Raw genomic sequence first — 27,654 nt, forward strand, 5'->3', positions numbered from 1 at the left:
GGCGCTGCCTTTGCGTCACTTCCGCGCGCCGACAAACGTCATCGCCGGATGCCGAGCGTGGTGGTGAGGTTAGCTCTAGAAGTTGGTTGGTGACCGATTTCTGCGAGCCATGGAGAGTGACTTTTACCTACGCTACTACGTGGGCCACAAGGGCAAGTTCGGCCATGAATTCCTGGAGTTTGAGTTCCGACCCGATGGTAAGCACTGGGCTTAGGCCGGGTGGAGAGTGCAGCGGCCGTAGGGACTTCGGTGGAGTGATTTTTCCCCCTGTTAATACAGAATGCTTAAATCCAGCAATTATTTATTAAACACCCACCTGGAGGAAGCAGCAACCAAGGTAGATCAGTGCCCCCTGTGCTGGAACTCGCGTGTTAGTGCTGGGAGAAGGATCGAACACAGAAAAGATGATTCCAGATGAGTGGTCAGAGGATAAAGCGTCGAGGTGCCGGCGCGGTGGCTCAACAGGCTAATCCTGATAGATTGGGGAGCACTGTTGTCAGGGGTGACAAAACAGCCTGTGAAGTGCTGTAGGGTCGCGGAGGGGCAGAGAAGGGGACCGGGTCATCCTCTACGGCTTTCCCAGATGAGCAGGGAGCTGGATGGGAAGTGGGACAGTCGGGACACGAACCAGCGCCCATAGGGATGCTGGCGCTTGCAGGCAGAGGATTGGTTTGTACGCCACCACTCAGTCCTGGCCTCGCATATTAAAGTGTTAGAGTAACTAATCAGACAGATCTGTTACAACACTGCCTTTTCCATTATGTGACCAGAAAGCAGTGTAGAAAAACAACGTAAAAGCTGGTGGGAAAAGTGTTCTCTTTTTACTTGTATGTTTTCTGCAAGAGAAAAATCCGTGACTTTTCTTTTGTGTTCTCTGTCCAACTAGCCTGTTGGCTCTGCACATAGGGCTTTGCGTTCCCAAAGTGTTCAGTGATGGAAGCTCAGCTTTTCCATCACAGGGACAGATCAGAGTGTCACACAATCACGGGATCATGTATGTGAACAGCTTCCTGCAGTTTTCAGAATGCTCATTTGTTCATCACCATCTATGTATTCTGCTGTGGTTTAGCAGACTCCTAAGAACCTGTCTGTCTTTTCACTACATCTGAGCTAGCTTTTGCAAGAACTGTAGTTCAGCGTCAGCTGCATTGCTGATTTTCAGGCTGTTTACTACCCGGAAGTGAAGAACTGAATAGTATTTTAATTTTAAATGATTTTTTAAAAGATTTATTTATTTATTGGAAAGTCAGATATACAGAGAGGAGACAAAACAGAGAGGAAGATCTTCCGTTCGATGACTCACTCCCCGATGCTATGCTGATCCGAAGCCAGGAGCCAGGAACTTCTTCCGGGTATCCTACACGGGTACAGGGTCCCAAAGCCTTGGGCCATCCTCGACTGGTTTCCCAGGCCACAAGCAGGGAGCTGGATGAGAAGTGGAGCTGCCGGGATTAGAACTGGCGCCCATATGGGATCCTGGTGTGTCCAAGGCGAGAACTTTAGCTGCTAGGCCACGGCGCTGGGCCCCTGAATAGTATTATTATTAGCAACACCTGAGGTATAAATAGGAAATCTATTAGACATTATGAAGAAAATTAGGAGATGTTTTAAGCGATAACTGTTAATATTGATAACTTAATGATGCTTCTATGTTTATTGTGCATTTAATTTTTCCTCCCACACAGGGAAATTAAGATATGCCAACAACAGTAATTACAAAAATGATGTCATGATCAGAAAAGAGGTATGAATCATTTGCTTATGTTGTTTCTATTTCTAGGAGTACTAGATGAAACAAAGAGTAGCAAAGTAGGAAACTGTGTTTTAGATATTTCTAGATTATTTTGTCTCTCTTTTTAATGCTAAATCTGGTACAGATAACCATTCAAAGTAAGTGTTTGGTTTAATCTCTGGCACATAGCAGTCAGTATAGAATCACTTAACTTACATTTGAAAGGGAAAATATTTAACATCAAATGCATATTAGATGGCATGCATGACACTAGATATTTTATTTACACATATAATTTTATAGACGTATTTTATTTTTATTACAAAGTCAGATATACAGAGAGGAGGAGAGACAGAGAGGAAGATCTTCTGTCGATGATTCACTCCCCAAGTGAGCACAACGGCCAGTGCTGCGCCGATCCAAAGCCAGGAGCCTGGAACTTCTTCTAAATCTCGCATGTGGGTGCAGGATCCCAAGGCTTTGGGCATCCTTGACTGGTTTCCCAGGCCACAAGCAGGGAGCTGGATGGGAAGTGGAGCAGCCAGGATTAGAACTGGCACCCATATGGGATCCCAGCATGTTCAAAGCGAGGACTTTAGCCGCTAGGCCACAGCGCTGGGCCCTACACATATAATCTTATTGAACCTTAATTGTAAGCCTCTGTGATAGGAAGTACATTATCCCCTTTACAAATAAGAAAATGAAGACCCGGATATTAATTTCAGTACTTGTTCAGAGTCATCCCTGCTAATGAGAAGTACAGCAGGAACCCAGAGCTCAGCAGATGAATGAAATCCGTCTGCTCTGATTTGTGCCACACACGCCATTAAGGCGTCATGAAAGCTGCTGTCACATCTGAAAATGTCTTAGCAGTCTGTGTGTTTTCATACTACCTAACAGTTGATTTTTATGGTTATTTACACTCAGCATCACCTGCCTCAGCTCCTTGGAAGCATGTTTCCTCAGTAACAATTTCAGAATATGGGGTCTCTTAGTCTGTGTTGTGCTGCTGTCATAAGATGTCTGAGATTATATAATGTACGAACAATACAAGCTTCTTTCTCACAGTTTTTGGGAGCTGGGTTCCAAGACCAAGGTGCTGATAGGTTCAGTAGCTGATGAGGTTGCTTCCACGTTGGCACCTTGTCACTGTGCCCTCCTGTGTCAGGACTGGAAAGACACCAGCTGTTTCCCTTGAGTTCTTTTATCTGGTACTCATCCACAAGGCTCTGTCATGATGGCCTAATCACCTCCTAAAGGCCCTGCCTCTTAATGCTGTTGCTTAGAGGGTAATGTTTTAGCACGGGATTTGGAGAGGAGTCAGCATTCAGACGGCAACAGGTGATAGGCACAGACCAGATCTTGTTGTGGGTTCAGAGGCGGGCAGAGATGATCCTTGTAAACAGATAGGCCAGGAGTTGTGTCACGACTGCATGAGGAGGTGATGAGCAGGCAGTGGGTATTTCTGGCATGTCCCTCTTCTGAGCATACAGAAGCCATGCACATGTCTTCCCTCATACCACAAGTAAGTGTTCATGTTCATCTTTGGTCACTCTGTGAGCTGGAGTACTGCTATGGAATGCAGTCTTGAATTCTGCTTTTAACTCATTTTCAGGCTTATGTACATAAAAGTGTGATGGAGGAACTGAAGAGAATAATTGATGACAGTGAAATTACCAAAGAGGACGATGCTTTGTGGCCTCCTCCTGATCGAGTGGGCCGACAGGTAAGTTTTTAAAATAACTATGTTTAATGTAGATCTTAGAAACAAGATGAGATTGGCTGTTCTGCGTGTGACAGTGAATCCAGCTCTATGCACTGTGGGAGTTCCTGAGAGCCTTACATCAGCACCTCGGACCAAGAGAGCTTTATCCATGGAAAAAGAGCAGAGAGCAAGTAGTGTTCCTGGCCCACCAGAACCAGCCCTGAAATTCTTCCTGTGACTTCTCTCAGTTTTTGCTGCCCACCTCACTAACTATTTTGGACAAAGCATCATGGGATACAAAAATAAAGCCTTTTTTCAACAGTTGAATGGGAGAAAGATCATAGAAGCAACAAAATTATGTATTTCAATCCATGAAGTCCACTTTAGTAACTGAAAACTGAGAGGCACTGTCCTATTTTACTAAGTTAACACAGAGGATATTTCCACTTTGTACCATCCTATAACAGAATTCTAACTGATTTGCTTGCTTTGCTTTTTGACCTCACCTTGTAACCATTAACATCTTTAAAATGTATAGTTGCTTATATATTTTATTAACTTAAACTCCATGGTGGGTTCCCTTTGTTACAGTAAAGTCCAGACTGACACTTGATCTTCTACAGTTCTTGCAGTCTCTCACTTCAGACTTTACTAGCTTTATTTCTCTTCCTTGGGCACATCCAGATTCTTATCAGATAATTGATACTTGATGGACAATCCAATTCTGCTTGACTTCGATTTTATAAAAATGTTTCTAGGAACTTGAAATCGTCATTGGAGATGAACACATTTCTTTCACAACATCAAAAATTGGTTCCCTTATTGACGTCAATCAGTCCAAGTAAGTGTGTGTGATCTTTATGTTCAGTCAAGTCCCTTCTTTGCAGGGTGGAGGGATAAGAAAACCGATTTCGGACCATGATGGGAAGATCTGTTATAAAAACAAGACAGAAGAGGGCAGCTTGTCCTGATGCTTAGGAAAAGATTCCAAACTATAGTCATCCCACAGTATTTGCAGGGCCTTGGTCCCAGGATGCGCCTGCAGACATGAGTCTTCAGGGGCGCACATCTGTTAATATGGTGGCACAGTGTTTTCATATAACCTGTGCATACACCCTTCTGTCCTTGCAGTCATCCCTAGATTACTTACAATACATAACAATATTAATGCTATATAAATAGTCATCATGCCATTTGTTTAGAAAATAATGACCCCTCCCAAACCATCATAGGCCTAGCCACCATTTGAATCCTTAGTTGGTTGAACCTTGACTGGATTGAACTTAAGGATGCATAACTCACCAATTTGGAGGGCTGGCCATAGTCAAAGGTTTCAATATAGTTACTTTTGGTGTTCCATTTGGTAATTGCTACTAAGTGCTCCTCAATGACACATACAGAATAATACAAAGTGAAGTGTGCCAAGACAGATGTTCGAGATAAAATGCAGAATCACTGTCTGAACAGCTTTTCTAATGTTAACTATTGAGACTTGCACATTTGACTTTGGTGTGAAACTTGGAATATTTTAGAATATAAGACTGAAAATTCATTCTCTCTTTGGGGTGAACTATAATTGATACCTGAATGTATGATACAAAGTGCTCATAGAATGTGGCAGCCTCTTTGGCTCTTGTGTTTTAAAGGCTTGGATTTAGTTTTGGCTCATTTTGACTAAATGTTGGAACAGTCATCTTCTTTTAAATAGTCTCGTTGTTACCCAGTATTGCTGTAATAATTTTGAACCTCATAGTCCTGATTAATGCTACTTAAAAAAATTTCCTTGGGTGGATGTTATGAAGTAGGCTAAGCCACTGCCTACAGGAGACCTGCATCCCCCATCAGAGTACGTGGCTCAAATCCTAGCCACTCTGCTTCCATCGCAGCTTCCAGCTAATGAACCTGGAAGGCAGTTACCTGAGTCCTTGGATGGAGTGCCTAGCTCCTAGCTTAGGTGTGACCCAGCCCCAGCTGATTCTGGTATTTGGGCAATCAGCAGATGGTGGCTCACTCTCTCTACTTCGGCTCCTCCAATACTCTGCCTCTCAAATAAGATTTTGCTGACTTATTTTATTTTTCTGAAAGGCAACATTACAAAGAGAGGGAGAGAGAGAGATCTTTCATCTGTTGGTTTTGGATTGTCTAGGGCTGACCAGGCTGAAGCCAGGAGCTTCAACTCCCATGTGGATGCCAGAACCCAAGCATTAGGATCATCTACTGCTGCTTTCCCAGGTACATTAGCAGGGAGCTAGGTCGGAAGTAGAGCAGCTGAGGGATGCACTGTGTTGCTTACAATACCAGTGTCTCATAGGAGCACCAGTTCGAGTCTAGGCTGCTCTACTTACAATCCAACTCCCTGCTATTGCTCTTGGGAAGGCAACAGAGGGTGACCCAAGTGCTTGGGCCCCTGCATCCATAAGGGAGACCTAGGTAAGGTTCCTGGCTCCTGCTTTTGCCTGGCCACAGCCTGGTCATGTAGCATTTGGGGAGTGAGCAAATGGAAGGCCTCCCTCTCTGTAACTGTGACTCTTGGATAAAACGTTAAATCCTTTAAGAAAAAAAAAAAGGCAAGAGGAGCTCTGTCTTGAACCGGCATCTATATTTGGAATGCCATGTTACAACAGCAGCTTTACCAACTATACAACTCCAGCTCCAATAAATCCTTGAAAAAAAAAACTATTTTCCTAATTGTAAAAATAATACATGTTCTCTGCAGAAAACCCAGGATATGTAAAAAGAGATCGCCTATAATCTTATTACTTAGGGAACCATTGCTACTGCCTTGAAATGTTTCTTTTTAAGTATATTAATGCATTTTCCTTAAAGCACAAATAATTTAATGAAATCAACTGTTAGCCATGGGTTTTTTTTCATTTAATGTGATGTCAGCATTTCTACTTCTAGAAAAACAATATATTTAAATAACTTCATAATATTTAATATATAGCTTTTTCCTTTATATGTTAGATTGTTCAAAGTAAAAATATCATTACAAGGAACATGTTAGTTGATAAATAATTGGGGATATTTTGTGGTAAATGATGCCTGTTTTTTGCTCAGTTTTTAACTTTTTTCCCTCCTGTTATATTTTAGGGATCCAGAAGGCTTGCGAGTATTTTATTATCTTGTCCAGGATCTGAAGTGCTTGGTCTTTAGTCTCATTGGATTACACTTCAAGATTAAACCAATCTAGATCAAATACTGGTGTGGACATGAGGGGACAGAGTAGTTTTTAATTCATGTCAGGAGATTTTTCTGTATATCAGGGCATTTTTTTTTTATAAATGATAGATTATTGTCTTTAATAAATACGTGATAAAATACAATTTTTGTTATCTTATAAAAACCGGATCATGTGAATTCTTTTCAGCTACTTTGTAAAACATTCATTGGAATTTTACAAAACTAATCAACTTTAGATACAGCTATTTTATAGGAAACAAGAGAATAAAACATGTTTTTTAAAAAAAGCTCAAATAAACACTACCCAAAGAAAATTTCAAGTCCAGTAGTCTGGTTTCTTCAATATACAAAATGCAAGGGAAACACAATAGGATCCTATAAAGATTGAGGTAGTCAATACAATGTTTGAACTCCATTTGGATCATGATTCAGAAAATGTAAAGTGATCACCGTTAAAGAAATTGAATACTGGATATTTGATCATTTTAATAGGTTTGGTTTTTTTTTTTTAAAGATTTATTTTTATTATTTTTTTATTGGAAAGGCAGATATACAGAGAGGAGAGACAGAGAGGAAGATCTTCCATCCGATGATTCACTCCCCAAGTGGCTGCAACAGCTGATGCTATGCCGATCCGAAGCCAGGAGCCTCTTCTGGGCCTCCCACGCGGGTGCAGAGTCCCAAAGCTTTGGGCCGTCCTCGACTGCTTTCCCGGGCCACAGGCAGGGAGCTGGATGGGAAGCAGGGTTGACGGGATAGAACCGGCGCCCATATGGGATCCCGGCGTGCAGGGCGAGGACCTTAACCACTTGCACCACCGTGCTGGGCCCAATAGATTTGGTTTTTAGAAGTCTCACCTATGCCCTGGACAAGACCGGTGAAAAAAAAAAGTACTCAGTAATGTAGCATGGGATGGATAACCCAGACAGGAACCCAGAGGAACACGCACAAGGGAAGTGGCCTATCGTAGCACCACAGTGGGAAGGAGGTAAACATGAGCAACCCTCAGAGAGAGGCCTCTTTAAAATAGTGGAGTACAATGATAAAGGTAAAAGAAGAGACAGAGTACAGTCCCCTTTAAAATAGTGGAGAGGAATTTTAAATGCCTAGGAATTAAGCTAACTAAATATGTTGAAGACCTCTATGATGAAAACTATAAAACATTAAAAAAAAAAGAAATAGAAGACCTTAAAAAAATGAAGAAACTTACCATGTTCCTGTATTGGCAGGATCAACATTATCAAAATGACCATATTACCAAAAGTAATATACAGATTCAACGCAACCCCAATAAAAATCCCAACAACATTCTTTTCAGAAATAGAAAAGATGACACAAAAGTTCATCTGGAAATCAAAAGACCACGAATAGCCAAAGCTATCCTGAAAAATAGAAATCAACCTGGAGGAATCACAATTCAGACCTCAAGACATACTACAGAGCAGTGGTCATCAAATCAGTCTGGTACTGGTACAGAAACAGAGAAGGTCAATGGAGCAGAATAGAAACACCAGAAGGGAGCCCACACATGAATAGTCAACTAATCTTTGATAAGAAAACTGAAAACAATCCAGGCAGAAATCTTGGAAATGAACAGGCATTTTTCAAAAGAACACATTCAAATGGCTAACAAACATATGAAAAGATGCTCAGGCTCCTTAGCCATCAGAGGGGTACAAATGAAAATTACAGTGAGGTACCACCTAACTGCAGTGAGACTGGCCTACATTCAGAACTCAACTAACAACACCTGCTGGTGTGGATGTGGGGGGAAAGGCACCCTCCTTCACTGCTGCTGGTGGGAGTGTAGGCGTGTATAGCCACTGTGGAAATCAGTATGAAGAGTGCTTGGAGAATTGCAAATAAAGCTGCCATATGACCCAGCTATCCTGCTCCTAGGAATATACCCAATAGAAGTGAAATCTGCATATGAGAAGGGGATCTGCAAACTTATATTTGCAGCAGCACAATCCACAATAGCAAAGACATGAAAACAATCCAGATGTGCATCCAAAGAAGAGTGGTTAAAGAAATTGTGGCACATCTACTCCATGGAATATTGTTTGGCTATTAAGAAGAATGAACTTACACTATTTACAACTAGGTGGTCCCAACTAGAGACCATTATGCTCAGTGAAATAAGTTAATCATAAAAGAACAAATATCATGTGTACTCTCTTATATACAGAAATCAGCATGGAAAGTGTAACTTCAATAATCTGACCCATATGGATGTGTTCCGTGTGTTTTGATGTTTTTTATTTCAGTTTTATTTATTCCAAATACTTTCTTTTCTCCTGTCGAATTCATCGCTGGCTCATGGATTACACGGTGGCATCATTTTCCCAGAGACTTTTGTGTTTCCTTTGTCACCCATGTGTTGGTCACTCGGTGGCGTATTTTTAATGTTACTGTAATTTGTTGTTGTTGTGGCTATTGCTTTAATTCATACCAGTTGTTGACCTTGTTTCATGGCTTCTCATTTATGGAAATGTACAGTGATGGGGTACTGGGATGTACCATATCGAGATTCGGAGGTATAATGCAACATGCATCCTTGCTTCCAGATGAAAGATGGATGGGATGGTGGACTGCTTGACATTGTCTGTACCAGCAATGTCGGGGCACACTCACTTAAGAGACTGACAGAATTATGAGTCCTTATGAAGGACTATACCATTGTAGTAAAATGGCTGCTCAGAGCAATCGGGTTTCGCCTGGGACCAGCAGACAGCCGTCGCCGGCCAGCCACGAACTCCGCCCTCAGCACTCGAGGCCCCGCCTCCTCCTTTCCCTAGCTCCGCCTCATTCCTTGAAGCCCCGCCCCTGTCGAGCCCCGCCCCCGCCCTCACCACTCAAGGCCCCACCCCGCCATTCCCCCAGTACCCGATCCATCACTCGAGGCCCCGCCCCCGCCGTTCCTCGGGCCCCGCCCCCGCCGTTCCCCGGAGTCCTGTCCCGTCTTCTACGACAGGCCGAAAAGCAGCGGCGGCCGATCGCGCCGGACAGAACCGGGCCATCATGGGGGTAAGGAAGCAGCAGTCCGCCCTGGGGACTCGGAACGGGAGGTGCCGGGCGTCCGGGGGATGCAGGGTCTGGCGCTGAGCGAGCGGGAGGCGCCGGGCCGCGGCTGACGCCTCGCTGTGGCTCACCCTTCCCTCAGAAAATCGCGCTGCAGATCCGAGCCACGCTGGAGAACGTCACCAACCTGCGGCCAGTGGGCGAGGACTTCCGCTGGTACCTCAAGGTGCGAGGGGCGGGGCTGAGCGGCTTCCGGCGACGCGAGTCATTGACCAGACTTACGGATTCCGTCTTAGGGTGGTTAGGATTTTGCATTTGCTTTTTCAAGTTTGTTAGTCTTCATTTTTTATAAATTGCAACTTTTTGTAAAAGATTTACTTGTTTCTATATGGAAAGGCAGATTTTACAGAGAAAAGGAGCGATAGAGAAAGATCTTCCGTCTACTGCTTTACTCCCCAAGTGGCTGCAAAGGCCGCAGCTGAGCTGATCCGAAGTCAGAAGCCAGTATCTTGCGGATCTCCCACGCAGGTGCAGGGTCCCAAGGCTTTGGGCCGACCTCTGTTAGAGTGTGGGTAAAATGCTATTGTTGGGCAGTGTGAGGTTCCCTTGTGTAGAGAAAACTGCTACTTTGCTAGGCCAGGAGGCGCCTGGACTTTGGGAGGATTCTGCTTCAGTGATAAATCTGTTCTTTGCTGTCCTACAAGTTTGTAAACCCAGGTGCAAAAAAGGCAAGAGCACAATTCTTCTCCGGTCCCCAAAACGGGATAAAGATAAAGGTGTAAAAATAAAATGAGCCATGTAAATAATGGATATAGAAACAGAACAGACTGCCTGTGCCTGAAGGCCATAAAAATTAACATGTCTAAGGTTGTTACTTTTGATGTATTTCCCAGCCCCAAAGGGCCTATATAAGCTTCTGTCTTGGGCTGTTTGAGGTCCGACCGCCCGCTTAGCTGGCCTGTGTGCCCCAAGTGCGGCAGCTGGCCTGTGTGCCCAAGTGTGGTCTGACCCCAGCATGCTGGCGAAATAAACTGTTTGCTGTTTGCATTACCAGTGAGACTCTTTGTCGCTCTCTGGGGGTTGACTAGCTCGCACCCTGATGTCCCGGGGCTTTAGCCCAGACTCTAACACCTCCATTGCTCTCCTAAGCAGGGAGCTGGAAGGTACGTGGAGCAGCTGGGATACAAACTTGCACCCATATAGGATGCCAGCACTTGCCTATAGAGGACTAGCCAATTGATCCATCGTGTCTGGACTGCTGTTTTTTGGGGTTTTTTTTTTTTTTAATGTAAGACAAAGGTAATTTACTCCAGGGCAGGGCCAGACCAAACGTGGTGACAGGGGAACCAAGGAATTGAATGTTCCCCTGCTGCTTCCCAGGGTGGGGTCAGCCAGCAGCAGGCATCAGACTGTAGCCTGAGCCTTACCAGCGTTTGTCCCTGTTGGGTATTTTTTTTCAAAGGTTTATTTAATTTTTATTGGAAAGGTGGATATACAGAAAGGAGGAGAGACAGAGAGGAAGATCTTCCATCCGATGAGTCACTCCCTAAGTGACCACTCCCCAAGTGACCGCAACGGCTGGAGCTGAGCCAATTTGAAGCCAGGAGCTCTTCCAGGTCTCCCACACAGGTGCGTGGGACCAGGCTTTGGGCCGTCCTCGACTGTTTTCCCAAGCCACAAGCAGGGAGCTGGATGGGAAGCAGGGCCATCGGGATTAGAACCAGCAAACATATGGGTGCAAGGCGAGGACCTTAACCACTACACTATCATGCTGGGCCCCCGTTGGGTATTTTTTAACTGACACTGTTGGAACTCTTCCTCCTACAGTATGTTCCACTGTTGGATATTTTGTCATCAGTAACCAGATACAACAGAATGTCCCTTGAAGGGACTGTGTGATGAGGAGGTTGCAGGTTTTCTCCATTTTTTCTTCTTGCTCGTGTTTTCCTTGTGGTGAAATGGTTTGGATTCTGTTCGGAAGCTCCCAGACAGCTCCCTGTCACATTGGAAGATCTGGTTCCTGTTAGGTTTTAAACACACAGCCAATTCCTGCAGTTAAGTCCTTTTACCTTAGGCCCAGAACACCAGACGCTGTGGGTAGGAACAGGAAGGGGTTGGTGGGAGAGTGAGAAGGGACGTAGATTGGTAAGTGAGCAGGCATTGGGGAAGGGGCTCGGGAGAGCTCGGGGTGTGGGATTCTCAGGTGAGATGCCAGGTTACATCTGACTGGTGGATAGATGGACTGGCGTGAATTTCATGAGCTGTGAGGAGGAGGAAATGACACCGGGCCCAAGGTGGCAGGGTCTAGGTCTCCATGATGACATTTGAACCACTCCTCACATTGCTTCCTTTTACTATATATAAAGGAAAAGGGGCATCAAGGGGGCACTGTTGTCTTCTATAGCTTCTTCAAGCACTTTGAGCACAGTATTCTGTAGTCACTGGTCTCCTGGTGGTTGGGGGAGGAATGGGAGACTGGGAGAAGCTTGTAACCCTGCAAAAGAAACTGGATAGCAGTTTGGTTAATGGTTTTTTCCACTTGGGTGAGGAAAAATTTTTGAAAAAAATTGATGAGGCAAGGGGCCATGGCGCATCCTGCAAAAAATAATATCAGAGGGCCTGGCAGCATGTCCTAGCAGCTAAAATCCTCACCTTGAACGCGCCAGGATCCCATATGGGCGCCGGTTCTAATCCCAGCAGCTCCACTTCTCATCCAGCTCCCTGCTTCTGGCCTGGGGAAGCAGTTGAGGACGGCCCAAAGCTTTGGGACCCTGCACCCATGTGGGAGACCCAGAAGAGGTTCCTGGCTCCTGACTTTGGATTGGCATAGCACCGGCCGTTGCTGTCACTTGGTGAATGAATCATTGGATGGAAGATCTTCCTCTCTGTCTCTCCTCCTCTCTGTATATCTGACTTTCCAAAAAATAAATAAAATCTTAAAAAAAAAATAACCTCACAAAAGAGTAATATCAGAGGAGTGAGAAGAGGGGTAAGCATAGACATCAGAGGAGACTGAGCCCAGAAGAACCAGGAGTTACTATCAGTTCCAATTGTTGAAGGCGATCCTTGATGTCTAACAGGTGTTTAACATTTTGCTCGACTACCTCTGATTCATTAATGTAAAAACAATATTCCCCGTAGAGGAATATATAGGTGCCCCCTTTTCTGCCATAAGAAGGTCCAGGGCCCTTCTGATCTGATGGGAGTTATGAATCCAATAGGACATCCCTTCAACTTCGGCAGCCGTGGGCGTGGTCAGTATGACCTTAACAGGGCCTTGCCATTTGGGTGTGAGGGGTGAAGAGGGTGTGGAGGGGGAACAGTAGAGAACTAGGTCTCCAGACTGTAGGGAGGAACTGAGGGGTTGGGGTAAGGGAAGAAGTTTGTCTGCATGTAACCAAAGAAGGTATTGTAGATAAATTAAGAGGGGTGAGGAGGGATGGGTTGGTGGGTGTAGGTTCAGCAGCCAATGAGGGGAGTAAGGCTGGGCGACCATACATAAACTCAAAAGGGGATGTAAGTAATGGTATTTTGGGATGGGATCTTAGTCTCAATAAGACAAGGAGAAGTTGGGCCACCCAGTCTAGATGGAATTCTAGGATAAGCTTAGTGAGGAGAGGCTTTAGGGTCCTATTGGTACACTTAACCTTTCCAGATGACTTGGGATGTGGAATGCCACAGAATGTTTAGAACACGGCAAATAAATTGGGTTACTTGGGAGGTAAACTCTGGACCATTGTCAGGCTGGATGGAAGAGGGCAGACCAAAGCGAGGTATAATGTCTTTCAGCAGGGTGTCTGCCACTATCTGTGCCTTCTTGTTAGTGGTGGGGAAGGCTTGTACCCATCCTGAGAAGGTTTCAACTAACACCAGGAGATATTTAAACCTCTTGACTGTTGGCATGTGGGTGAAATCCACTTGCCAGTCAGTGACAGAAGTAGGTCCCCTGGCCTGGTGTGTGGGAAAGGCAGGAGGACAAAGGTTGAATATGGGGTTAGTCTTTTGGCAAGTAGGACAAGTTGTTGAGAAAGATTTAAGAAAGGAAAAGTCTAGATGAAAGTGACATGAATGTCTGGCTGTAGTGAATTAGGGTAGAGTTATGGGGATGGAAGAGATTGTGTAAGTACCTAAGAGTCTGCTGGACAGTGGGGGAATTGGAGTTTAACACTAATGGATCAGGATTGGAGGGAGGACAGGAAGGACGAGACAGAAGGAGGCTAAGGGTGGGAGGGTATCTGCTGTAACTAAGACCACGGTCCTCTAAGGCTGTTCCCAGGCTGCTGTATTGTGTGCCACAGGGATCTTGTTCTCACCCTCACAGTGGGAAGGCTGGTGTCATCCCGGGCCCCAGTACATCCTCGGTTTGCCTCCTTTAGCCTACAAAAAGCTGAATTTTCTAGGAGGTCACTTCTGACTGCTTGTTTCCAAATGTGGAGCCTGCCACATTCTAGGGCTTAACTGAGAAATCAGTGTTCTGCGACATCATGGAGCAGAAACTCCTGAACGAGACAGACAAATGAACAGGTGAACCAGGCTTGTGGTACCCTGGGTTCAGACACCACATGTGGCCCCAGCCTCCCACGTGGGAGCATCAGTTCAAGTCCCAGCTCCCTGCTCCGGTACCTGGAGCAGCAGAGGATGGCCCAAGTACTCGGGCTGCTGACAGCCATGTGGGAGACGGAGATGGAGTTCTTGGCTCCGGGCTTCTGCCTGGCCCACACCTGGCTATTGTGGACATTGGAGGAGTAAACCCAATGATGGGAAGATCTTGCTCTTTCATCCTGCCTTTCCTCTCTTTCTGTCACACAGCTTTTCAAGTAAATATCTTTTTTTTAAAAAAATGCTGTTGTACCAAATACTTCAACAAGGGGCCTACAGGGCCTATCAGATAGGCTGGAAGACCCTAACTGAGCAGGGTGGGTGGTGACCCGTTAGGGCCAGTATGTGCATGTGTAGCTGGACTCGCTGGCCAGGGTGGCACTTCTTAAAGAAGGATGGACATGTCAACATGAGAGATAACATGAGGCAAATCTGGTTATGAGGTCTCTATTGGGACCATTTGTGAGGATGAAGTGAATGGTTCAGCAAGGTAGGATGGGAGCCTGCCCCTTCCCTCTGAGGACACCTGAGCCAGCTGTTTTGACTTATCCTCTCTTTCTCTCCAAGATGAAATGTGGCAACTGTGGTGAAATTTCCGACAAGTGGCAGTACATCCGCCAGATGGTAACTGTCCCCACCTCCCTTCATACCTCCCCACCCCACACCCACTGGAGCAGTGCTGAGAGCCCAAACCCCAGGGAAGCCCTTGGTGGGGTCTCTGCAGCCTGCCCCAAGATCATGTTCTGGCAAGTCCCTCCTGCTTTGGAGGCTTGGCTCTAAGGATCCTTGCATACGATTTGTGAGTCAAGTTTCTGTTTGTTCTCCCCAGGACAGTGTGGCCCTCAAGGGAGGCCGAGGCAGTGCCTCCTCAGTCCAGAAATGCAAGCTGTGTGCTCGGGAAAACTCAATCGGTAGGTCAGGCTATGGATGCTGAGTTTGCCAAGCTGATCTGCAGTGTTTGGGTCCCAGATCGAAGGCAGCCTTGCATCATCAAGTGCCTATGCAGACAGAGCTCTTCTCTAAGGTCCCAGTTAGACACTTCTGTGGGTCAGGGGGCTGTACCAAGTCAGCGTTGTCTTCTCTTTTGTTGCAGGAATTCTGAGCAACACCATCAAGTCTTACAATGTAAGTTGGCTGCTACTGTGGCAGGTATTCAGTTTGACCTGGGATCCGGGAGGCCTGGTTTCTAGTGAGAGAGGCGTCATAGTGACAGTCATATATCATTCACTCAATCTGTCATTGAATCACCAACACTGAGTGCATGGTGGGGAAAAGACAGTTTAGGCAGAGCTTAGCATCATATTCAAGCAAGCTGAGCCCGGAATTCACTTGTTTTTTAAAATGGCTATAGACATATGAAAAGATGCTCAGGCTCCCTAGCCATCAGGGAGCTACAAATCAAAACCACTTTGAGATTCCACCTAACTCTGGGGAGGTTGGCCTACATTCAGAACTCTACTAACAACACCTGCTGGCTTGGCTATGGGGAGAAAGGTACCCTTCTTCACTGCTCGTGGAAGAGTAGGCTAGTACAACTGCAATCAGGGTCAGTATGGAGAGTGCTAAGAGGACGGAAAATACACCTGCCATAAGATCCCACTCCTAGGAATATATCCAAATAAATGAAATGTGCATATGAGAAAGGGTTCTGTAATCCTATATTTACAGCAGCACAGTCTGTAATAGTAAAGACATGGAAACAATCCAGATACCCATCCAGAGAGTAGTAGATAAAGAAACTGGTGCATCTACTCCATGGAATACTACTCAGCCATTAAAAAGAATGAAATTCTACCATTTTCAAGCAAAATGATCCCAACCGGAGACCTTAAGCTCAGTGAAATAAGTCAATCCAAAAAGAACAAATACCATATTTTCCTCTCTGATTTAAGGGCAACCTTCATGCAAACGGTAAGATCAGTAGCCCTTTCAATACTGTTTTTGTTGTAACTCATGGATTTTGATATTTTTGCTTTTATTTTCACTTCTTTAAAATAATTTCTTTTATTAAATTCTTTACTACTCATAGATCAAAAAAGTAAATAAATAAAAATGAAGAGCTGAGAAAGGCTGCTGGGTTTCAAACTAAAAAAAAAAAAAACAAAACCCAGTGTTCACTATTTTAAAACTGATGTTCTATAGTGATTGGAATTTTCTGATTTGGCAGTTGTTTTTAACTTAGAAATATCTCTTGGGGCCCAACACAGTGGCCTAGTGGCTAAAGTCCTTGCCTTGCACACACCAGAATTCCATATGGGCACTGGTTCTAATCCCGGCAGCTCCACTTCCCATCCAGCTCCCTACTTGTGGCCTAGGAAAGCAGTCGAGGACCCCCGAAGGCTTTGGGACCCTGCACCCATGTGGGAGACCTGGAAGAAGTTCCTGGCTCCTGGCTTCAGATTGGCACAGCTCTAGCCGTTGCGCTCACTTGGTGAATGAATCATTGGATGGAAGATCTTCCTCTCTGTCTCTTATCCTCTCTGTATATCTGACTTTGCAATAAAAATAAATAAATCTTTAAAAAAAATAGCTCTTGGATATAGTTGAACAAGTCACAACTAAAAACAAAAGATGGTTCTGTACTATCAGATCTTAAAAAATTAAAACAATGTTTGCTGCACACTGCAATAAAGAAGCAAGTTGATGGGGCGTGTTCCTTTCAGTGTATGAGGTGGTTAGGAAAGAGGTCAGATCACAGTGATTATGGAATATAATTCAGACTTTGTTCATGGCATATTTGATTTTTTTTTTAACTGAATGTGGTATTTTCTTTAACTTGTAACTGAAATTTCTTGCCATCAAGCTGTTTTGATTTCGTGATGATTTTTTAAAAAGATACATTTTATTTTTATTGGAAAGTCAGATATGCAGAGGAGGAGGAGATAGAGAGAGGAAGATCTTCCATCTGCTGATTCACTCCCCGAGAGCCTGCAACAACCAGAGCTAAGCGGATCTGAAGTCAGGAGCCAGAAACTTCTTCCGAGTCTCCCACACGGGTACAGGGTCCCAAGACTTTGGGCTGTCCTCGACTGCCTACTCAGGCCACAAACAGAGCTGGGTGGGATGTGGAGCTGCCAGGATTAGAACCGGCACATGCAAGTCAAAGACTTTACCACTAGGCTATTTCATGCTGGGCCCTAAATTTAATTTTTAAATTTTTATCTGAAAGGCAGGATTTTTAAAAGATTTATTTACTGTTATTGGAAAGTCAGATTTATAGAAAGAAGGAGATACAGAAAGATCTTCATCTACAGGTTCACTCCCCACGTTGCAACAATGGCCAGAGCTAAACTGATCCGAAGCCAGGAGCTTCCTTCTGATAGCCCACGTGGTTGCAGGGTCTCGAGGCTTTGGGCTATCCTCCACTACCTTCCCAGGCTACAATCTGGAAGCTGGATAGGAAGAAGAGCAGCTGGGACTCAAACTGACACCGATATGGGATGCCAGCACGAAAAGGCAGAGGCCTAGCTTACTGTACCATTGTGCTGCACCCCCCCCTTTTTAATTTTAAAAATTCATTTTATTTGGAAAGCAGACATAGTGAAAGACAAAATGAGAGGTTTTCCACCTACTGATTCTCTCCTTAAGTGGCTGCAATGACTAGAACTGGGCCAGGCCAAAGTCAGAAGCCAGGGAATTTCTGGCTCTTCCACATGGGTGCAAGGGGCCCAAATCTTTGAACTTTCCCGGGCACAATAGCAGGGAGCTGTATTGGAAGCAGACTAACTAGGATTTAAATCAGTGTCCATACAGGATGTGGGTACTACAGGTAATGGTTTAACTTGATAAGCCTCAATACTTGATAAGCCACAGATCCCTACAAATGCCAGGGCTGGGCCAGCCTGATGCCAGGAGGCTGGAACTCCACCTGGTGTCCCACATGGATGGCAGGAATTCAAGTACTTGAGCCCCCTTCTGCTGCCTCCTAGGGTGTATATTGGCAGGAAGGACTCAAACCCTGGCACTCCAATGGGCTGAGGGCATCCCAAGTGGTGGCTTAATCTCTGCACATAACCCCCACCCAGAATCCTGCTCTTTCCTCCACATCCAGCCTCGTGGGGAGCAGTCCCAGGGCAGACTTCTTTTAGAAAGGGGAAGAGTTGTTCCTGGGACTCACCCAGGTGCCCTGGCAGCCTGTTGGGCCTAACTTGGCGTATCTTCTTTTCCAGGCTGAAGACAATGAGAAGTTCAAAACCATAGTGGAGTTTGAGTGCCGGGGCCTCGAGCCAGTTGATTTCCAGCCCCAGGTGTGTGGTGTGTCTTTGGGGAGGGGCTCTATGAAGTAGCAGCAGAGCTCTGCTTCCTGCAGAGGCCAGGGACTGAGAAGTCCCCCTTGTAAGCCTAGTGATCATCACTCCTTAGGACCTGTCAAGCTGGGCACCATGTCCACCCCTTGTAGACCACTTGAGTCAGTCCTCACAGGAATGTAGTGAGGTTAGCCTGCTTTACAGGTGAGGAAAGAACATCAGAGATTCTGAGACTTGCCCAGGGTCCCACAGTTAGGGAGCAGTGGAACTGCAGTTTGAGCCCAGGTCTGTGTGATCCTGCAGCTGGTTAGTACCCATCCCTTACTATTTGTACTACATTTTCACCTCAGTAGATCCGCAAGATGGGCAGAAGAGAGGATACTGTCACCCCATTTCATAAATAAGAAAACCGAGACCCAGCATATCGAAGTATGCCGAGGGTTCTGTAACGCATCAGGGGTCCCTCCTATGAGTGGTGCACATCTGTGATGTGGGCGCCATGTGGTCCTGAGGCGGCTGCTACGCACTGCATTTCCAGGCTCTGTGCTGGTGGTTGCATGAAGAACCAGTGTCCTGGTCAGCCCTCCCAGGCCAGCCCAGTGCCTGCCCACCCGCATACTAACCTTCCTGTTCCCTGCAGGCTGGGTTTGCTGCCGAAGGAGTGGAGTCAGGGACCGTCTTCAGTGACATCAATCTGCAGGAGAAGGTACGAGAATGGGGACGTGTGGGGTGTCAAGGGACATCTGGGAAAAAGTATCATTTGAGTAAACAGACCTCAGCACTAGAAAACTAGCTGTGTTTTTGTCCTATTTTGTTGGTGATTTCGCCACCATGAACTGCTAGCTCATGTTTCTATATGCAGAAAGGCTGTGCTGTGCTTTACTAAGGTTCATGTTTGAGAGACTTCATTCAGGCCCGAGTTGATGGGCTGTATGCCATGAAGTCAGTATTAGTAAGTCATCAGTAGATTTTAGAGCAAGCGTCTTTAAATAGAAGCACATGCAAAACAAAGTTATTTATTGATTAGTTGATGAAAATGTTATCAGAGGCTTAGAGGATTCTAACCCTGCGTCTGTCCTGGGAGCACTAGTTTCTTATTCCCTCGGTGTTTGTGGTGGCTGACAGAGCCTGACAACCACAGAGAACAAGAAATGATCTGTGTCACTGAGCATAATTGCTTGCCCGCAGATAGATAAGACTTGCGCTCAGGCCGTGAAGAAAAAGACACACTTCACTGACTTTGCACAGTACCAAATACCCACCGTGGCTGGCATTCCCTGAGCGCCCCTGTGTGCCAGGCCCCGTGCCTGTACTGTTTCCTTGGATTCTTCCAGCTTCCAGTGTGTTGCTGACTTGGCCACAGCGGTGTAGCTGAGTGAGCTCTCCAGGCTGTGTTAGTCAGCTCTCCATTACTACAGCAGGATACCCAAGAGAAGCTCATTTTACACAGAGAAGAAGTCCATGCCTGGGCACCTGGGCAGCCATATTGGTCTGGCCTCTGCTGTGGGTGGTGGATGGCAGTAGTTGGAAGAGAGGCAGAGGAAGGGAGCACCCAGTTGCTTCCTGTTGCTAAGACAGGAAACAGAGAGAGAACCTGCCCCAACTTGGGCCTTGGAGGCAACCCTCTGTGAAAACCACCTTCCGGGGTCATACCCCAGCAACCCCAGGGTTTCCCTATAGAACCACCTAACCACCATCATTGGATGCAGTTTCTACCCTCCTAGCACCATTAACTTAAAACTTTGAGGTGGGAAGTCCTGCATGAGTTCTGGAGCCAGGTCATGTGAAAACACAGCCAAGGTCTGACACATGTTCATGGATATCTGAGTTGGTGCCCAAACTGGGTCTTGTGCATCCCGGTTCTCCACACTGTCCATGGGGCCTCATAGGACTAATGCTGCCATGTTATTCCACAGGACTGGACCGACTATGATGAAAAGGCTCAAGAGAGTGTGGGAATCTACGAGGTCACCCATCAGTTTGTGAAGTGTTGAACCCTCTGCCTTTATCCTTACCTTAAGAACAAAGAAAAGACTTGAGCCCCACTCAAGCAGCAGAGTCCAGAGGCTGGTCCCCTGTCCCCTTATCCCCTAGCCTCCGCACCAGACCCTCATAGTCTGTTGGAGCTTCCCAGTGCCCACTCCATAGAGCTGCTTTTCATGCCACCCTGGTGCATGAAGGTAGAGTCAGGTAGCAACTCCTCCCTCCTCACGTTTGAATTGAGGCTGGAGGTCTTTGCTTCCTGGCACCTCCCTACTGTTCAGATTCCCATGTCTGTCCCAGTTTGTCAATTGTGAAGCTGCACACAGCTCCTAAGGACTCGCCAGCTGTTGGGGAGCAGCATGTCAACCCAGAGGATCTGAGGTGTCAAGACCAGCAGCGCAGAGTGGTGGATCTTGCAGAATGTGTCATGAGCCTAGCAGGCACTGTGCTGATCAGCTTGGCCCTCAAATAAACTCAGCCATCTCTTCCTGTGGGTCATTTCCTGTTCTGGAGGCAGAGACGATTGTGGAGGCCAGCAGCCCGCCCTAGCCTGCACCTGCTGCACAGAGTTCCTGCTGGATGATCATCTGGTGTGTGCTCCCTGATGGGATGAGACCCTCGGTGCCCGCCATGCTCGCTGCCAGCCCTCCTGCTGCCCAGGCCGGTCCCCTTGTGTTCTGTCCCATGTAACTCTCTGGCGCCAGTTGTGGCCACCTTGAGTCTTCCAGGTTGGCTTCTTGGGTCTGGCAGTGCCACACAGTATAGTTCATTGCCCAGCAGGGACATCATGGGACACTCATGCCTTCAACCCTGGTGATCCCATTGGAAAACCTCTAACCAGGGACTTCATTTCTCCAGTGCTCTGCTAGAGCCTGGATTTCCTTGGAAGTCAAAATTAGTATCTTTGTTTCCTGCTTTTGGGGAGTAGGAAGGCTTCTGCACTTTCCCAGTCAAAGAAATCTGCCAATTGCAGACAAAGCTGGCTGAGTCCAGGGGTGGGAAAAAGGTCCCTGCCTTGTTTCAAGCTTAGAAGCCACATTTTGTTTCCTCCAGGTCCTCTGGGGCTGTTTTAGAAGCCACATTTTGTTTCCTCCAGGTCCTCTGGGGCTGTTTTAGAAGCCACATTTTGTTTCCTCCAGGTCCTCTGGGGCTGTTTTCTCATCTGAAGTTAGTAACAGGTTAAAGATTTATGTCAGTAGATGTAGGAAAGGTACAGAAAAATTAAATACCCATTTAACAACACACCAAAGAAACTTGTAAACCAGGAATAAAAGGAACTTCTCAGCTCCTGTGGAATATTCAGAGGGCGTGGCGTGGAAGCTTAGCGGCTAAAGTCCTTGCCTTGCATGTGCCAAGATCCTGTGTGGCCATAGGTTCTAATCTTGGCAGCCCCGCATTCCATCCAGCTCTCTGCATGTGGCCTGGGAGAGCAGTTGGGGGATGGTCCAAAGCCTTGGGATCTTACACCCACCTGGGAGACCCGGAAGAGGTTCTGGGCTCCTGGCTTTAGATTAGCTCAGCTGGCTATTGTGGTCAACTGGGGAGTGAGTCATCGGACGGAAAATCTTCCTCTGTCTCTCTGCTTCTCTGTATATCTGAATTTTCAATAAAAAAATAAATAATAAATCTTATTTTAAAATTATTCACAGACAACCTAAAGCAATGCCCTATTTACTAAGTGATGAAGTGTGGAGCATTCCAGTCAAGGTCGTGTGAATGGAAGATGGCCTTGAGCACCACTTCTGTTCCTCACTCATCACTGTGCTCACCAGACAAGAAGAAACAACCCATGTACATGTTGAGATTTTACACTTGGTCTGAAAGAACAGGCACAGAGTTTAGGATCAGTATGTGGAAATGGTGTTTTTTCCACTTGAAAAAAAAAAGGACTTATTTTAAAAGAATGGCATATCTTCTGTCCACCAGCTTATTCCCCAAATGGCCAGGCAAAAGCCGAGAGAGCAGCTCCATTCAGGGCCTCCCGTAGGAGCAGCAGGGACCCAAGTGCCTGAGCTGTCATTCATTCTGCTAGACTCATGACCTTCGTGGAGAAAGCTATCAAACTTGATGGAAAGGTGTTAAAAAACGAGGTTCGTTTTCAAATGCATTTAAGCTCTTTTGGAATCTCTTTTTCTTTTTTTAAAAAAATATTTATTTATTTTTATTGCAAAGTCACATACACAGAGAGGAGGAGAGACAGAGAGGAAAATCTTCCATCCAATGATTCACCCCCCAAGTGACTGCAACACCGGTGCTGTGCCAATCTGAAGCCAGGAGCCAGGAACTTCTTCCAGGTCTCCCACGTGGGTGCAGGGTCCCAAGGCTTTGGGCTGTCCTCGACTGCTTTCCAGGCTACAGGCAGGGAGCTGGATGGGAAGCAGGACTGCCGAGATTAGAACCAGCGCCCATATAGGATCCCACCACATTCAAGGTGAGGACTTTAGCCACTAAGTCACCGTGCTGGACCTGGAATCTCACTTTGAACAGCCAGAGCTGGGCTTTTTGAAGCCAGGAGTTTCTTCCAGATCCCCCATGTGGGTTCAGGGGCCCAAGCACTTGAGCCATCTTCCCCCTCATTTCCCACACCATTAGCAAGGAGCTGGACTGAAATTAGAGCAACTGAGACATGACCAGGTGACCAATGCTGGCAACAGGTAGAGAATTAGCCTACTGTGCCATGGTGTCAGCTCTGGATTTTTTTTTTTTTAATAAAAATTGATTTCTGCAGTTTGTAAGACAAGAAGGGAAGACTTCCTCTGTCAGATTTCAAAATGTATTTAAAGATTGTTCTTTTATTTCAAAGAATCACAGAAAGAAGGAGAGACAGAAAGATCTTCCATCCACTGGTTCACTCCCCAAGTAGCTGACAGCCAGAGCTGTGCTGATCCAAAGTCAGGAGCCAGATGTTTCTTCCAGGTCTCCCATGTGGGTGCAGGGTCCAAAGGTTTTGGGCCATCCTTGACTTCTTTCCCAGGCCACAGGCAGGGAGCTGGATGGAAAATGGAGCAGTCAGTCAGGACAAGAACCAGTTCCCGGGGGCCTGGAGGCGTGGCCTAGCGGCTAAAGTCCTTGCCTTAAACGCGCCAGCATCCCATATGGGTGCCAGTTCTAATCCCGGCAGCTCAACTTCCCATCCAGCTTCCTGCTTGTGGCCTGGGAAAGCAGTTGAGGATGGCCCAAAGCCTTGGGACCCTGCACCCACGTGGGAGACCTGGAAGAAGTTCCTGGCTCCTGGCTTGGATGAAAATTCAAAATTAATGTGCTTTATCTTCTCATTCTTTTTTTTTTTTTTTTTTTCAAAAACCTTGGTAAAGCGCCCTTGTGTACAGTAGATTGTGGGTTAAAGGTAGTTCCCACTCGCTCCACTCCAGGAAAGCAGTGCAGAAGTGAAAGCTCCCAGGGCGATGCTATGTGCCAACACGGCCTGAGTCCTGAACTCCCGTTGACTCCTGTTTGGGCACACTGTGAGTGTCCTCCTCTCATATCAGCTGTGGGCAAGAAAACTTGGCGTTTGGCTCTCCCTTCCTCCAGACACTGAGAACACAAGGTAGAAATCTCAGTCTCTCTGTCTTGATTGGCTATCACCATTTGTAGTAGGTAAGCCTCTGCCTTGTGGTGCTGGCATCCCATTTGGGTGCTGGTTCAAGCCCTGACTGCTCCACTTCTGACCTAGCTCCCTGGTAATGTGTCTGGGAAAGCAACCGAGAATAGCCCAAGTGTTGGGCTCCTGCACACATGTGGGAGACCTGGCCGATATTCCTGGCTCTTGGCTTTAGCCTGGCCCAGACACCACATGTGGCATCTGGGGAATAAGCAAGCAATGAAAAATCTCTGCCTTTCAAATAAAAATACATTTTTTTAAAGATTTATTTATTTTCATTGGAAAGGCAGATTTGCAGAGAGGAGGAGAGATAGAAAGATCTTCCATCTATTGGTTTACTGCCAAAGTGGCCATAACAACTGGAGCTGAATCGATCCGAAGCCAAGACCTTCTTCCAGATCTCCCAAGTGGGTGCAAGGTCCCAGGGCTTTGGGCCATCCTCAACAGCTTTCTCAGGCCACAGGAAGGGAGCTGGCACCCATATGGGATCCTAGCGCATGCAAGGTGAGGATTTCAGCCATGCCAGGCCCATAAAAATACATTCTAAAAAGGAATAAATAAATCTCTCTCTTGTTCTACCATTCCCTTCCCTGCTCACAATATCCCTGAGCACAGGCTGCACAGGTCTGTGAGTTCCTCATTGTTTAAATAAACATCACTTTGTAAGCTGGCAAAAGAAAAAGGGGTGGGGGAGGGGGAGGCAGCATGGCCTAGCGGATAAAGTCCTCGCCTTGAATGCACCAGGATCCCATATGGGCACCGGTTCTAATCCTGATAGCCCTGCTTCCCATCCAGCTCCCTGCTTGTGGCCTGTGAAAGCTGTCGAGGACAGCCCAAAGCCTTGGGACTCTGCACCCATGTGGGAGACCTGGAGGAAGTTCCTGGCTCCTGGCTTCGGATCGGATTGGCACAGCACCGGCCGTTGTGGTCACTTGGGTGAATCATTGGGCAGAAGATCTTCCTCTCTGTTTCTCCTCCTCTCTATATATCTGACTTTGTAATAAAAATAAATCAATCTTTAAAAAAAAAAAACGCTTTACCAAGGTTTTTGAAAAAAGAAAACCTGGCTTTTGATAAAACAAAGAAAGATAGGGCAAGCTTAGGCTCCAGTCCTCATGTATCACTTCATTTCTGTTATATCTCAGGACAGAAGCCCCTGACAAATCTGTCCATTAGGGCAGGAACAGGGGTCATCTCACAGGTTGTCCCCATTCCTCAGGAGCCAAACAGCCCTGGGCTGTTAATCCATCCGCTCCAGAGATGGCTGCTTTTGTGCCTGGCCTTCTGAACGACTAGGATTCATATTGGACGGTGTTTGCTTTCTTGGTATCTTTTGTGCATCTGAACATGCATTAGGCACATCCCACAGGTCTCCCCGCCAAACTCCAGAGGAAGGTTAATGAATAAGACCATGGCAGTCTTGTCTAGGAGCACGGGATCAAATAAGGTAACGGCTGTGAACTTCAAAGTAGTTCCAAACAGCTGTGCAATGAGAAGAATGCTTCTGGAAAAGACACAGTTTGTCTTGAATCCGATCAGCCTCTTCTGAGCTGAGGTCCAAGATCTTCTATTTACAAGTGTTTGCACATGAACCTGGCTCACCTGACTCTCAGCTTTCACTGCGGAATATGCTCTGGGTTGCTGCTTAGATTAAAACCATGGTGCCAGGGGCACAGTCTGCAGGAAGGGTGGAGGCAATTACAACTTGATCAGAAATGCAGGCTGTCTGTCCAGGAACCAAGGACCTACTTGGCACCAGCCCAGGGACCCTGGTCCAGGAGTCTGACTCACACCTGCTGGCCTTCTTGGCATCAAATACTAACTAATCCCTCCAGAATTCTAAAGGACACCAACTGTTTCTTTTCAAATGCAAAGAACCAGGGAACTGGGTCTCTAGCTTCCTCTCGGAGCCCTCTGCTTTACATTTAAAATAAATGGTGTGGGGGCTAAATTGGGGCACAGAGGATAAAGACACCACCCATGACACCAACATTGTGTCCTCTGCTTCTGCACCAACTCCCTGCTTGTGTGCTTAGGAAAGCAGCAGAAAATGACCCAAGTACTTGGGCCCCTGCCATGCAGGTGGGACAGCTGGGTGGAGTTCCTGATTCCTGGCTTCATCCTAACTCAGTCCTGGCTATTGTGACCATTTTGAGGAGTGAAGCAGTGATTGGAAGAGCTGTTTTTCTCTGTTAACTCTGCCTTTTAAATCTTCAAAAAGAAATAACTGATTTGGACCCTACAGGAAGAGACAGATGCCAAGTACTGATTACAAAAGCTAGTTACATTAATGGCTTGTGAGAATTGATTGCCAATAGTTTTTATGAGAAAGCCATGAGGGCGTCTGTTAACCATAATGTCAGCCTAAGATGGTGAGTTAGAAGTGACCTTCAGAAGTGACATTCAGGGCCTGGAGCGGCAGCCTAATGGCTAAAGTCCTCATCTTGAACACACCAGCTCCCTGGGAAAGCTGTCGAGGACAGCCCAAAGCCTTGGGACCCTGCACCTGTGTGGAAGACCTGGAGGAAGTTCCTGGCTTCAGATTGGCACAGCTCCAGCCATGGTGGCCACTTGGGGAGTGAATCATTGGGCGGATGATCTTCCCCTCTGTCTTTCTTCCTCTCTGAATGTCTGACTTTGCAATAAAATAAATAAAGCTAAAGTCTTAAGAAAAAAAAAAAAGAAGAAGAAATGACCTTCAGCCATAGGAGAAGAGATGAGCATGATGTGGGGTGAGAACTGGCTCTCGTCCAGTTTGGACCGTCCAGGCCATAGCGAATGGTACCACTTGGTGCTCGGTATTTTAATGAAGCTGCAAACAAAATTTTCTAGGCCAGGTGGGGGAGTCATTTTCTATGAGAGACAGTTGTGAGAATTGGAGAGATTTATCTGTGGAAAATGTCAAAGGCAACTCTCCTCCATAGGGAGAACTCGCAGCAAGGATGGAATTCCAGGAAAGCAGGTTTCAGCTTACAAGAAAAGGGAGATTCTCTTCATTTCTGCTCAGAATTAAAAAGCATTTCAATGTGGACAGTGAGCTCCCCATCCCTGGAGGTGTTCAAGGGAACCATGTTATGGAGATTCAAACATCAGCCAACTTACCAAGTTAGAATTCTAGAGCTGACACATCCAGCTAGGAATCACAGGGTTGATGCTCTGCAGGGATTCCTAACGTTAGGAATCACTGCTGTGGGGTGCATGTTCAGTGTGACAGTTAAGATGCCTCATAAAATGCCTGCATTCCCTACCGGAGTGCCTGAGTTCACATCCTGGCTCTGCTTCCAATTCCAGATGCTTATGTGCACCCTCAAAAGCTGAGTAGTGGCTTAAGTGCTTGGTCCCTGACAACTACATGAAAAAACACCATCCAGTTCCTGGCTCCTGGTTTTGGCCCGACCCAGCCTGGCTGTTGCAAACATTTGAGGAGAGAATCGGAATGGGGTTTGTCACTGTCTCATTACCTTTCATATAAGTAAAATTATAGGGCAGTAGATTAAGTCACTGCCTAGAGTACAGGCATCTCAAGAGTGTCAGTTCTAGCCCTGCCTACTCCTCTTTCCATCCATCTTCCTGCTACTGTGCC

At 46.3% G+C, this 27,654-nt stretch overlaps 2 protein-coding genes across 2 annotated transcripts; both read left to right on the forward strand.

Annotated features, from left to right (window-relative positions):
• Positions 1 to 20: 20 nt before the first annotated feature.
• MAGOH (mago homolog, exon junction complex subunit) lies at positions 21 to 6,940 on the forward strand. The gene is made up of 5 exons (XM_040978529.1): positions 21 to 197; positions 1,686 to 1,744; positions 3,348 to 3,458; positions 4,196 to 4,278; positions 6,531 to 6,940. The coding sequence occupies exons 1-5, from the start codon at positions 110 to 112 to the stop codon at positions 6,628 to 6,630; spliced, it is 441 nt and encodes a 146-aa protein (XP_040834463.1). The 5' UTR covers positions 21 to 109; the 3' UTR covers positions 6,631 to 6,940.
• A 2,618-nt stretch (positions 6,941 to 9,558) lies between these two features.
• On the forward strand, positions 9,559 to 20,957 carry CZIB (CXXC motif containing zinc binding protein). Its single transcript, XM_040978528.1, has 8 exons — positions 9,559 to 9,647; positions 9,784 to 9,867; positions 14,808 to 14,864; positions 15,070 to 15,151; positions 15,334 to 15,365; positions 18,410 to 18,487; positions 19,128 to 19,193; positions 20,404 to 20,957. The coding sequence occupies exons 1-8, from the start codon at positions 9,642 to 9,644 to the stop codon at positions 20,479 to 20,481; spliced, it is 483 nt and encodes a 160-aa protein (XP_040834462.1). The 5' UTR covers positions 9,559 to 9,641; the 3' UTR covers positions 20,482 to 20,957.
• The last annotated feature ends 6,697 nt before the right edge of the window (positions 20,958 to 27,654 follow it).

This window comes from Ochotona curzoniae, unplaced genomic scaffold (genome assembly GCF_017591425.1).
Source record: "Ochotona curzoniae isolate NIBS_2020 unplaced genomic scaffold, NIBS_Ocur_1.0 contig_291, whole genome shotgun sequence".
NCBI lineage: Eukaryota > Metazoa > Chordata > Mammalia > Lagomorpha > Ochotonidae > Ochotona > Ochotona curzoniae.

Excerpts from the sequence above, each read along its gene's own strand:
- MAGOH (XM_040978529.1), top strand. The coding sequence starts at position 110 with ATGGAGAGTGACTTTTACCTACGCTACTACGTGGGCCACAAGGGCAAG. Across the intron at positions 1,745-3,347 it reads ATGTCATGATCAGAAAAGAG|GCTTATGTACATAAAAGTGT; the intron begins GTATGAATCATT and ends ACTCATTTTCAG. Across the intron at positions 3,459-4,195 it reads CTGATCGAGTGGGCCGACAG|GAACTTGAAATCGTCATTGG; the intron begins GTAAGTTTTTAA and ends AAATGTTTCTAG.
- CZIB (XM_040978528.1), top strand. Across the intron at positions 14,865-15,069 it reads GGCAGTACATCCGCCAGATG|GACAGTGTGGCCCTCAAGGG; the intron begins GTAACTGTCCCC and ends TGTTCTCCCCAG. Across the intron at positions 18,488-19,127 it reads CAGTTGATTTCCAGCCCCAG|GCTGGGTTTGCTGCCGAAGG; the intron begins GTGTGTGGTGTG and ends TGTTCCCTGCAG.